The sequence below is a fragment of the Thamnophis sirtalis genome, unplaced genomic scaffold, assembly GCF_051295495.1.
Source record: "Thamnophis sirtalis isolate CommonGarterSnake01/CBP01778 unplaced genomic scaffold, rThaSir2_p1.2 scaffold_8, whole genome shotgun sequence".
Lineage (NCBI taxonomy): Eukaryota > Metazoa > Chordata > Lepidosauria > Squamata > Natricidae > Thamnophis > Thamnophis sirtalis.
In genome coordinates, this window is record NW_028261388.1 from 8,085,162 (window position 1) to 8,097,331 (window position 12,170).

Below are 12,170 nucleotides of genomic sequence, written 5' to 3' on the forward strand. Positions count from 1 at the left end.
CCCCAGCTTCTGCCAACCGAGCAGTTCAAAAGCTTGTAAAAATGCAAGTAGAAAAATAGGAACCGCCTTTGGTAGGAAGGGAACAGCGTTCCGTACGCCCTCCGTGTTTTGTCATGCCCTTGAAGAGTGTTAGAAGACTTCAGCTGGTCCAGAACGCAGCCGCGCGAGCGATCGTGGGTGCACCCAGGTACACCCACGTCACACCTATCCTCCACAAGCTGCACTGGCTACCCATGAGTCTCCAGATCCGCTTCAAGGTGCTGGTCGCTACCTATAAAGCCCTTCATGGCATCGGACCTGGGTACCTGAGAGACCGCCTCCTGCCGATCACCTCCCACAGACCGATTAGATCACACAGGTTAGGTCTTCTCCGGATTCCATCTGCCAGCCAATGTCGGCTTGAGACTCCCCGGGGGAGAGCCTTCTCTGTCGCAGCTCCAGCCCTCTGGAACGATCTCCCCGTGGAGATCCGGACCCTTACTACCTTCCCGGCCTTCCGCAAAGCTGTTAAGTCCTGGCTGCTCCAGCAGGCCGGGGGGCTTTCGAAATACCCAGCCCGTCGGAAATTGTGACTGTTGTGTTTTCAATATGTTGTTTTGTGTATTACCCCCCTTCCCTTGTTTTATTGTAAGCCACCCGGAGTCCTTCGGGAGTGGGCGGCATACAAGATCAATAAAACTAAACTAAACTAAAACGTCTTTGGACAGTGCTGGCTCTTCGGCTTTGAAACGGAGATGAGCATCGTCTCCTAGTCAGGAATGACTAGCACATATGTGCGAGGGGAACCTTGACTTTTGCCTAATACCATTGTCTTTTGCTCTGAATCAAGGATTATAAGGAGCTGGGTCCTTTGGATGTGAAATTAATGTGCGCCGTGGGCCAGAAGATGCCAATTCATGAAGACCTCAAAGAAATGCCCAGCAAAAGTCAATTGGAAGAGAGGTATGACCCGAATAAGGCTTCACAGCACATCACTTACCGTATGATCAAATCTGTATTTCCTTAAAATTGAGGAAGGCAAAGGGGAAAAGGTCCTTTCAGATACTTCGGAGCCTCTTAAAATTTCCTTTTGGTGCTAGGGGCCATTGTGTATATGGAAAAAGAGGAAGGAATATTAAAAATATTGGCTGTTAATTGTTGATGGTGTTTTTTTGCAACTGATCAAATTAAAAGAGATTTGCGTTGGACTCACCGGGAAAGAATATATGTTGTATTGCCGAATTCCTGTCATTTGTTCCCATCAGATTATAAACTTGCTTGTTACGGAAACGAAGTGTATGAATTGTTTATGTCTGTGTTCTGGCTTCCTTAGAAAGCGAGAAGCAAACTCTCGGTCCCTGCAAAACCTCTTTTATTTACACGACTGTGAATTCCTTTCATTCACAGTCAGCAAGGTTTAGCAAACAGTCTTTCCGAGGAATATTTATCTACACGCACCTTATCTCGTTTGGAGAGCTCCCAGATAACTAGTTTCTAAACGCAGGGCAAGGCAAACCGTGACCCGTCAAAACCGTGTTCCACAAAAGCGCGGTCAACGAAATCGCGTATGTGACGTCATCACAACGCGACGAAAAAGATCGGAAAATTGAAATAAAAATTAAATTACAGCAAGCCGATTCACATAAAGGTAAGCGTTAGGTTAAGGGTTAGGGTTAGGTTAAGGATTAGGGTTAGGTTTAGAGCGTTAGCATTACGTTTAGCGTTAGGTTAAGGGTTAGCGTTAGGTTTTTCCTTACGTTAAGGGTTAGGTTTAGGGTTAGGTTAAGGATTAGGTTTAGGTTTAGGTTTGGGGAGGTTAGGGTAAGGTTTTCGCTTTATTTTTACATTTTTCGATCTTTTTCGTCGCGCTGTGATGACGTCACATACACGCTTTCGTCGTCCGCGATTTTGTCGTCCGCGGTTTTGTGATGGAACCAGGCAAACTTGGCAGTCTCTTAAAGTCACACACAGAACTTTCCACTTTTGAACCAACCAAATGAACAAATTGTTTCCTGCAAAAGCCCACTCCCCCATTCGTTCTCTTTTGTTTCCTGTGGGAGGGGCCAATCGCTTCCAAGGTTTGGCTTTGCTCCCGTCGACCCTGATTTCTTAGTTGTTCATAGCATGTGCACACTGGGAACAGGCTCCAGCTGTTCTTCTGCCTCACTGCTCTCTAGTTCCCTCTGCCTCCAATGTAGAGCCCTCGTCTGAGCTTTCCTCAGCCCCCAGGACTGGCCCATGTTCCTCCCCAACCTCCTCACTGTCCGACTCTGCTGCCAGCTATGCTGGCCACCGGCAGGCCACAAGAGTCTAGCAGATGAAAAACTTCCAATGAAGCCTTATCTCTGGGTGGCCTGCAAAAAGAGGAAAGCTTTTTCCATCTTCCCTCAAAAGCTACAGTTCTCAGCTTTCAAATATTAAGAAAATCCTGTCGTTTTCTAGAAGATGAAATAAAAAAGGGTCGGATTTCTGCTTGCAGTTGTTGTCCCATATTCCTACTTTTCAGTAGTTTTTGAGAAATGAGTAACCAGTCCTAGCTACGCTTGGCATACATACTTGCATAAATAAAAATTCTCTGGAAAGGGGAAGTGGTACTTTTAAATATTTTCTTACGGAAAATGATTTCTAACAGAAAAATAGGAAGTGAGCAAACTTGATTTGATAAGTCACAGCACTCAACAGAATCACTAGAAGTACTAAGTACTTAAAACCCCATTTTAAAGAATTTTGAATTAAATGAACTGGACTCAGAATTTGCAACTCCCAAGTAGAGGCAATCTTCAGCTTACAACCATTTGAATTTACGACAGCTTAGAAAGACCGGGCAAAATCTCTCTCATATTGGAAGGTAATGGAATGGTGTTCAAGGCAGAAAGTAGCTATGTCTAAAGAGAACATCTGGTTGGGTTGACGATCGGCAGGCTTGCTGCCATGCATTGGGGCGAGCTCCTGTCACTCACTCCAGCTTCTGCCAACCCAGCTGTTCAAAAGCAGCCGCCACATGTAAATAGATGAGTACCACTTTGGTGAACAACTTAAGGGGGACATGAAAAGAGCCCCCAACTGAGACACACACGGGGGGGGGGGGAGACACACACAGCCAGCCAGCCAGCCAGATATATATACAGAAGAGGGGAGGGGGAGAGAGACATAGACAGAGAGGCAGGAGATAGGGACAGAGAGAAGGGAAGAGGGAGACACACCGGGGGGGGGGGGGGGGAGAGATGTCCAGCTTTTCTTTTCTTGTTCTGTGTAAGCCGCCCGGAGTCTTCCGGGATTTGGCAGCCTAAAAATCGAATAAATGAATGAATGTCGAGAGTTTTGTGGTTCCTGGCGGTTTTTCCACAACTGGTTCCATGCCCTAATGACTGACTGGGTAGGCGTGACTGGGGTGTGTGCGTCATGTGACTTGGTGGGAGGGAGTGACGTTGAGTTGACCACGCCCACCAGGTTTTGTGGCTCCTGGTGTTTTCTTTTCTGTGGGAAACGGGTCCAAATGACTCTTAAGAGTGTTCAGGATTGCAGAGCCCTGTTGAATGAATGTTGTGTTTTACCGCTAATTATTTTTACTCACATTTTCTTTTTGTGTTTTGTCCTTCACTCCCCTCCCCTATTATTGTAAGCCGCCCTGAGTCCCCTCAGGGAAAAGGGCGGCCTATAAATGTTTAATAAATACCAAAAATAAATAGGACTATTCACGAAGACCTCAGTCCAAAAACCACAGGATATTATTACCTGCAGCAGCTGTTGATAATTTTTCTTCTCGCTTCCTGGATTTATACAATAAGTAAACATTGCTATTTTGGCCCAGAAACCCTTATAGAAATACATTTCACACCCTCAACAGATTCATACCACGACTCACAAAAAAAAAAAAAAGAGGTTTGTGGAAGCTGCATTTTATTTGAAAATCCACCTTTTTTGCTAACATACATTTTTATAACATTTTAAACAAAAATAGAATCTGCAGAGACAACGCAGCAAATATGCTTAATTCATGTACAGAATTGCTTTCATGCCCCCAGACTATCCCCTCCTGTTTTAAGGCCCCAAATGCCACCTAAAACCGATAGGATATATTTACATATAGCACCGATCCACAGTGCTGTTTTCAAATTCACCAAAGAACAAAAAGGATTCCTATGCGCCAAGGACCCAGGGCACCAGGAACTCATCCCGAACACAAAGATGCAATGGCGCTTTTCCCCTGGAGAACTTCATGGTTTGGGTTGCCCATCGCAAAAAAGGCCTGACTTCTCTTCTGAGATGTTCGTTCTGTTTCTTGGTACATGATTCAAACGCAGAAAAGAAGTCGACTTTTTTCCCCCCCCGCGCCCTCCCTCCCTCCCTCCCCCCCCTTCACGTAATACACCAGAACCCTCCCTCGTTGCTTCCTCGTTTTGTGTTTTTTTTCTTCTTTTATACAGAGAAGGAAAGTCTTTGAAAGTGAAAGCAATTCCTCACATTCATTTGGAAAAGGCTGTTATGTCAAGTGTAAGATAAATGGCATGCCAAGCACAAAGCAAGGAAAAGCTTTTTCTCAAAGCACCGGAGGACGACTCCTGGTCGGGGGGGGGGGGGGGGAAGGACAACCATGCTCCCACCAGTCAGCTGTTCCCCCCTCCCTCTTCCCCAAATCTTTAGCAGAACTGGCAACTCCGTCTTGTCGGGTCAGTCGATTGCTCTTTTAATTCCTGGAGGGTATTCCACAAAAGGGGCATTTTTTCAACCTGCTGGAAACGTGCCCCAATATTCCGCGGGGCAGGAACTGTGGATTGAGAATTGTCTAGAAATTCTTCCGGTGGATTAAAATAATAATAATAAAAGGAGAGACAAACTCTTTAACGGGAGACCCATAGTATACATCGGCGTTCGTTTCTCCGGGGAGGAGGATTTGTGATACATTTTGTCATTTTAAACGGAGAATCATAAATAAATACAAACAATACATAAAGGAATGTCTATGCAAACGGAATATATAAATCGGTGGGTTGGGTTGGTTTTTTTTTTTTCCTGTTCTCCTTTTTAAGTTAAAACTTTTTCGGTAGGGGAGACTAACGTTGGTGACGAAATGGAGAGAGGGGGGCTGTAGAATAAAAAGTGTTAGGATTTGATCCTCTAGAGAGAAAAGCCACTGAAGTTAAGGAAAAACAAGGCGCCCAGCTCTTCATTCCCAAGAGCGCTTTCCAGAACACCAAATAGCAGAATAGGTAGCTTCTTTCATAGATTACCAAATCAATGTTATAAAATAGGGGGGGGCGGGGGGGGCAGGAGTTACTAACATGTTAAGTTACCGCGGGAAGGGGAGAGGAATAGAAAAAAGATCCCACACCAAATTTGTGGCAATTCTTGGCTTTATACCACGCCGAAGGTGCTGAGATTTCCTTAAGTTGGCCGAGAGGGCTTTGTCGTGGGCTTCTGCATGATTTGAGTCTCTTCTACTGGAGAGCTGCTGGGAGAGAACCTCCGTTTGGACCGAGCTGCAAAAAAAGGGTTGGTCACTTGAGCACACGGGTCTTTCTGGGATTTTTTCCCCCCTCGCTCCATCCACTCCGCCTGGCGTACAGACTGGATTACATAAACTGGATCTGAGAAAATAAGAGGAAATCAAGATTAGCTTGTCGGTAGAAGAGGATATCTGGAGCTTGTGAACTGTGGGAGGGTCCCTCGGTGCTCGCTGAGCGTGGTTCGTTTTCTTGTTGCAAACGTTTCATTACCCAGCTGGGTAACATCAGCAGCGCTGCACTGATGTTACCTAGTTGAGTGACGAAACATCTGCAAGAAAGCAATGCTCAGAGCGCACCAAGGAAGGTCACAGATCACCTTAACAATGTCAGCACACAACTCTGTCTTAATTTCTTCTGATCTCAGCCCTTCGCTAGCCACCTGTTTAAAACCTAAAGGAAGCCTCCAAAGTATCTCTGATGTACTCAACATCACTCTACAATCATCATCATCACCTCCTATGAATGACCCTATAATCCCATGAAGGGTGCAGTCTGGTCAACTGAATGGAGCTAGCAGGGTGTTTAATGGCCGGATGCCCTTCCTGTCGCCAATGTGGAGTTTTGTTCAGCAGATATATTCTCAGTGTGCCCAGAGAGAGAAATATCTGTCTCTACCTAGGATCAAACTCACAGCCTCCTGATTGTGAGGCGGGAGCACCACCTCTAGGCCACTGCACCACTCCAACGTCACTCTATAATGAAAGATAAATTATTGGAGAAAACTGCCCTATGACACACAAATGTACAATTGGTTTCCATTCAACCGAGATGGAGGATGTGGGCATAGTCATCACAACTGTTTTATTTGTGCCACCCTTCAGCCCAATATGGAATTTAAAATACAGGTGGTAACCAAGAAGATGGGAGAAATGGAATCACGGTCAAAACAGGGCAACTCATCACAGCGCTAGAGGGGACAACAGAATAAGTGCAAAATGGCTTTATGGCAATTACAACACAAACTGGGTCTCCAAAAGTAGTAATTATTCTTTCGAAGGCCATGGTTGAGAGGATTTTTAGACCAAAAACCTAATGCAAAACAAATCCAAAAATGTGATGGAAGGACAAAAAAAAGGAAAAAAAAGTCATTATGGGATCACAATAAGACTAGAAAAAGATTTGCCATATTTTTTGCTCCAAAGACACTCTTTTTTCCCCTCCCAAAAGTGGGTGAAAATGTGCATCTTACGGAGCGAATATGGGCGGCAGGCAGCAGTGGCAAACAGTGGCAGCAATCCTGGAACAGCTGATCGGCGGCATTCCAGGAGCCGATCCAAGCGCTGATCAGCTGCTCGCAAGCCAAGGCTCCTGCGTTCCCCAGCAGCAGACACGGAGGGGTTTGTTGTTTGCTGCAAGGACCCTAGCCAGATGAATAGCGGATGGAAGCTGGGAGGCAGAGGCAGACATATTTTTTCCCCCTTGTTTTCCTCCTCTAAACCTAGGTGCATCTTATGCTCAGGAGTGTCTTATGGAGCGAAAATTATGGTGATTTACGATCTCCGTGTAGATCTGTTTGATATCAACATAGACAACTGGAGAGATTCGGATCTGTGGGACCTGGGGCTCACTTACGACACCCAGGAACGTAGCAAGAGAGGCATCTCAAGATACCAGTTGCTGATCCGATTCAGAGGTCCCTCCACATCCAACAGGCACACCCTGCGTATTTCATTATTTTCAACCAACATGACGTTGTTTTCAGAGTTTTGGTGGCAGCGATAAAATTTCGCACCATTGGGAAAGTTTGCTGGAGCTCATCCAATCAGACCATCCAAACATGCAACTTTTTGTAGAGACCTCTCCAACGGGAACGACATTTTGATGCGCTCGTGGCAAGGAGGGAGCCTTCTGTGAGGACGAAGGGGTTGTTCCTAGGAGGCAGCATCCAGCTGGCCAACTTTCTCCCACCCCACCCCACCCCACCCACGAAATGAACATGCAATACCTAAAGGATCCTATAAGAAATCCTGCAAGGAGACCTCTGCAAAGGGGTCGTTTCCTGAAGGTCTGTGTGGACTCTGAGAGGATGGGCTGGAAGCGGCAGACAGCTGGGGGAGAAGATGGCGGAAAGGGAGACGGGGAGAGAGAGAGAGAAAAAGAAGGCCTCAATGACAGAACCAGAAAGGCAGGAAATGTAATGATGGAGAAAGCAGTTAGGAGAAAAGGTAAGTTACAGCTGAAGTGGACTGGTTAAAAGGGGAAGAGGGAAAAAAAAAAGAATCGTGGCATGAAAAATACCATTTGTGCTCCAATGGTATGGTAGATGTCAAAAAGTAAAGATAGCAATAGCACTTAGACTTATATACCGCTTCACGGTGCTTTTACAGCCCTCTCTGAGCAGTTTACAGAGTCAGCCTCTTGCCCCCAACAATCTGGGTTCCTCATTTTACCCACCTCGGAAGGATGGAAGGCTGAGTCAACCTTGAGCCTGTTGAGATTCGAACTGCCAAACTGCAGCTAGCAGTCAGCTGAAGGAGCCTGCAGTACCGCACTCTAACCACTGCGCCACCACTCCTCTTATGCAATGGAGCTCACAATAAAGCATTGCTTATTTTGCTTTTGTCCCCTCTAGGGGGCTATCTGCAACCATTTCTTTTCACTACTCTTGTTTTTATTTTATTTTATATTGAGGGTACTTCACGTCCAGTGGGTAAAATTCTCTATTTAAATTACAGGCAGAGTCAGCGTTTCAACCAAAAAGGCCTTTACAATCACTTCCCACCTTTCACCGTAGCCTAAACTGTTGGGTCTACATGTGTGTGTGTGTGTTTGTACAGGGGAGGGAGAATTTTTTTTTAAAAAAAGAGGTCAGTTATAGAATTCTGGAAGGGAAGAACTTGTCTTTAAAAATGGAGCGAGGATTACAGCAAAGTGGCAGAGTGCCTTCCCCTCATTTGGATGGTTTCCAGGCTCAGCATTTGGCAAATCATGTTAAAAGGAATAAATGTGTCTGAAAGTTTTGCTGCCAGACAGAATGAGTTGCATTGGACAACATTTTCATTGCCAAAGGATACAACTCAGGAAAAGGAGGGTAGAGCTGCACTGCAGGGAGTCCTTGAGTTATGACCATAGTGGAGCCTGCCCATTATGGTGGTAAGTCCTGATGGTCATAACTATCCATGTGACCCAGCAATAGCACTTAAGACTTATACACTTCTTCACAGTGCTTTACAGCTTTCTCTAAAGTGGCCTACAGAGCCAGCGCATTGCTCCCTAACAATCTGAGTCCTCATTTTACCAACCTCAAAAGGATGGAAGGCTGAATCCACCTCGAGCCAGTCAAGATCGAACTGCTGGCAGTGGGCAGAGTTTGCCTGCAGTACTGCATTCTGACCGCTGCGCCACAACGACATGTCCGATTTTACAAGCCTTTTTTGTCATAGTTGTTAAGCCAATGCCATGGTCGTAAAACTGGAAGCAAATGCTGAGCTTTCGACAAAAGTGTCGTAAAACGCAGTCATGTGACTTACAGGATGTTGCAAAATGGCTGTGTACCCCGGCTGGCTGCCCAGTGCTTAAAGATCATGTGACCATGGCGGATGTGTGTTTGGAAGTATCAGAACTTTGAATTTGGGCCGTAAGCACCGCCCTCCCCAGGAGGTCCATTTTTAACCTGAAACGGTTGCTAAGCAACGGGTGGTAAGTTGAGGATTCCCTGCATCCACTGATATATGCATATTTTAGAGTTTTCATTAGTTCTTATCACTTTATTAGTAAGAATTCAAAGGCCACAAATAGGGATGTTAAGGAACACAGACAGCCCAGAGGAAACAACTCTTTTCCCGAGAGCAGGCAATACTGGCTAATAGATAAGCAATTCTACCTATTGGTTTTACTGCAATTTCTGAACCTTGAGGAAATTAAAATTAAAATTAAAACCCTTGTTTCCAGATTTAAGCCTACATACGGCTCACTCAGAGATATTCTGAGAGACACTTTCAATGTTAGTCTACTACAGACAACACAACTGGAGACTAATCCAAGTGGGGTTGGACTAGAAGACCTTCTAAGGTCCCTTCCAAGCCTCTTATTCTATGTTATGCTATATTCCAAGATACCTCTGTATTTCTCACCTTAGCATGTTATTAGATTGGCTGTACAAATTAGGTGAAGGGAAAGGAATTTTTCTCCCCGTTACTGTTCTGAGCCCTTTTTAAGACAATTCCCCTTGTGTTTAAATTCTGTTCAAAACCGTAAGTAAATAAATATTATCAATATGTGAAAGTGGCTGCCTGCTCCATGTCAACTGTCACGACAGAATTTGCTTCCCGCTAAAAATAGACTAGTTATGTTTAGAATAGAATCTACAAGTGGGTCCAGGATACTTAAAAAGCTTAGCTAATTCTTCCTACCATGGAAACCGTCTTCCAAACAACAGCCGCAAATTGGCATTTTTAAAAAAGTAAATATTTCTGTCTTTCGTATATACACAACAGTTCAGTCACACTGAATGTGGGAAGGTAGAACGAAATCCTATTAAAAGCACCCAAGATTCCCACAAATGCCTAAAATATCACTCTGATCCAAGCTTTCCCATGGGATTTTAATTCCTTCCATGTTCTGGTTTCCAGCACAGGATATCAACTTCATCAGGGGAGTTAAATAAAATGAAACGCATCTGTTCCTCTGCCTTTGATAGTATTAATGCTTGCATGGAGTCTCTTTCATCCAGGCATTTCCCTCAGTTGAGGAAACGGCTCAAAGGAAACGAAAGCACGTCAACGTACCTCAACCTGGTTTAAGTTAGCCATGAAAACCCTGGCTCTGACCCCGTGCCCTGGGCTAAGGGAATGGAGGAGACCCATTTGGGCGGAAAGCCAGCGTTAAAGATAATGGGTTTTATTACTGTCTGGAGCAACCTTGGGAATTTCCAGGAGTGTGGACTTCAGCTTCCAGAATTCTCATCAATGATCCTTCTGGCTTTGGAATTCTGGGAATTGAAGTCCTGGAAATTCCCTTGAGAACCCATCCTAATCTGGAGGGTTATGGTTCTTTTTTCTTGGTTATAATGGTTTTGACTGTTTTTAATATTCTATACCATCCAGAGTCTTTAGGGAGTTGCGCAGCCTCCGAAGTTTATCAAATGAATAAACAAGCTTATGTTATCCAAAATTACTTGCTGAGTGTTCAGTAATCGACACAACTTCCTTGTTATGTCAATTTCCTACAGCCGTGATGGCGAATCCATGGCATGCGTGCCAGAGGTGGCACACAGAGCCTTTGCCATCTGCTCTTCTGAGTTCCGTCATGAGCATGGGCACAGGTCAGCTGCCCTCTTCTGGATTCTGGCGCATGTGCACGACGGCAGCTGGAAGAGAGCAGCTGGCCAGTGTGCATGTGCTCTGGACCACCTATCCGGTGCGCATGACAGAACCTAGAAGTGCAGCTGGCCGCCATGCATATGAGCTGCTCTCTTCCGAGTTCTGGTGCTCCAGCATGCGTGTGCTCCAGTTTCAGCATTTGGTACTGAAAAGGTTAATCATCACTGTCCTATTTCTTACATGCTCTGCTCTGCTCCATTCCTTTCCTCTCTTCTCCTCTCCATCGCATAAATTTCCTTATAGCCTGAACATCCCAAAGATGCTTTTTTCAAGAGGCAACTGGACATTCTGAACTCCAGAAACTGAGAATCTCCATAGACACTTAGCCTGAACGGAAAAAGGTGAATCTTTTGCTGTTAGGAAGCCATCAGTTATTCGTAAACGGCTCTTGCTGTGAAAGCTGATAAAGGGAAGGCTTGGAAGCAAAGGGACTGAGGGAAGGCGAGACCTTTAGCCAAACACAATGCAAGACAATAAAACAAGTGGCAAGAAGGCAGGGTCAAAAGAGCCATTAGGCATTAAACCTTGGGGATGTTTTAAATAGAGGACCTGACCGCCTACCATATTTTTTCAGAATATAAGACGCACCAAGATTTTGAAGCGGCAAATAAATAAAAAAAAGGTTTTGCACTCTGCAGACTTCCCCAAAACGGCCCTTTTGTCAAAAAAAAAGAAAAAAAAAAGAAGGACATATATAGCCTTTAGGAGGCTTATAGAGTGGTCCTGGAGGCTGGGGGGGGGGGGGGGAATGAGCAAAAATCGGTCCATTTTCCGCTCATTTCTGCCCTCCCCAGCCCCAAGGAGCACTCTGGAAGCCTCCTAAAGGCTATGCACGGCCATTTTTGCAAAGGGGGCAGGGTTTCGGGAGGCCAAAAATGCTCTATTCAGTGTATAAGACGCACCCAGACTTCCGGCCTTTTTTTTTTTGAGGGAAAAGGGTGCGTCTTATAGTCTGAAAAATACGGTAAATGTGCTGTATTTGAGCTTCTGTATTATAAGAGCTTCTTTGAGTAAAACGTCTAAGTTTTGACTTTTCTGCTCTTGCCCGCTGAGCGATGGTTGAGATATTTTCTGTTGTGCTCTGGGTGAAGCTCTGACTGTAGCAGTTACTAAAACTGGTCACGTTGACAGCCTCTTACAAGCACCCTTAAATGCAAAAAAACCTATCCGTAGGTCAGGACCACACACAGAATAGGAAGTGTGCTTTTGTGGCTGGGGAGAAGCAGGTGGATGTGGAAGAGAAAAGAATGAGGAAACTATGGGGAGGTTTAATGAAGGAAGAGAAAGGGACAGGAATGGCCTCTTTCAGTTCCATGGAAAATGGTGAAAAGTCCAGGCTCATTCACTCTCGTTGCTCTGGTTG

The 12,170-nt window shown here is 45.2% G+C and overlaps 2 protein-coding genes across 17 annotated transcripts in view; one reads left to right on the plus strand and one right to left on the minus strand.

The window, feature by feature from the left end:
* CCDC83 (coiled-coil domain containing 83) overlaps positions 1–1,269 on the plus strand; it is a 35,260-nt gene extending 33,991 nt beyond the window's left edge. For all 3 annotated transcript variants that reach the window (XM_087721043.1, XM_087721045.1, XM_087721044.1), the window contains exon 11: positions 830–1,269. In XM_087721043.1, coding sequence (XP_087577169.1) covers positions 830–1,006 — 177 coding nt within the window. In that variant the 3' untranslated portion in view covers positions 1,007–1,269. The remainder of the gene's footprint in view (positions 1–829) is intronic.
* A 2,593-nt stretch (positions 1,270–3,862) lies between these two features.
* Positions 3,863–12,170, minus strand: part of PICALM (phosphatidylinositol binding clathrin assembly protein) — a 72,983-nt gene continuing 64,675 nt past the window's right edge. For 12 of the 14 annotated variants that reach the window (XM_087721048.1, XM_087721054.1, XM_087721047.1 and 9 more), the window contains 2 exons: positions 7,432–7,534; positions 3,863–5,567 (listed from right to left, as the gene is read on the minus strand). In XM_087721048.1, coding sequence (XP_087577174.1) covers positions 7,442–7,534 — 93 coding nt within the window. In that variant the 3' untranslated portion in view covers positions 3,863–5,567; positions 7,432–7,441. The remainder of the gene's footprint in view (positions 5,568–7,431; positions 7,535–12,170) is intronic. The other 2 variants (XM_087721050.1, XM_087721056.1) reach the window with 1 other exon arrangement.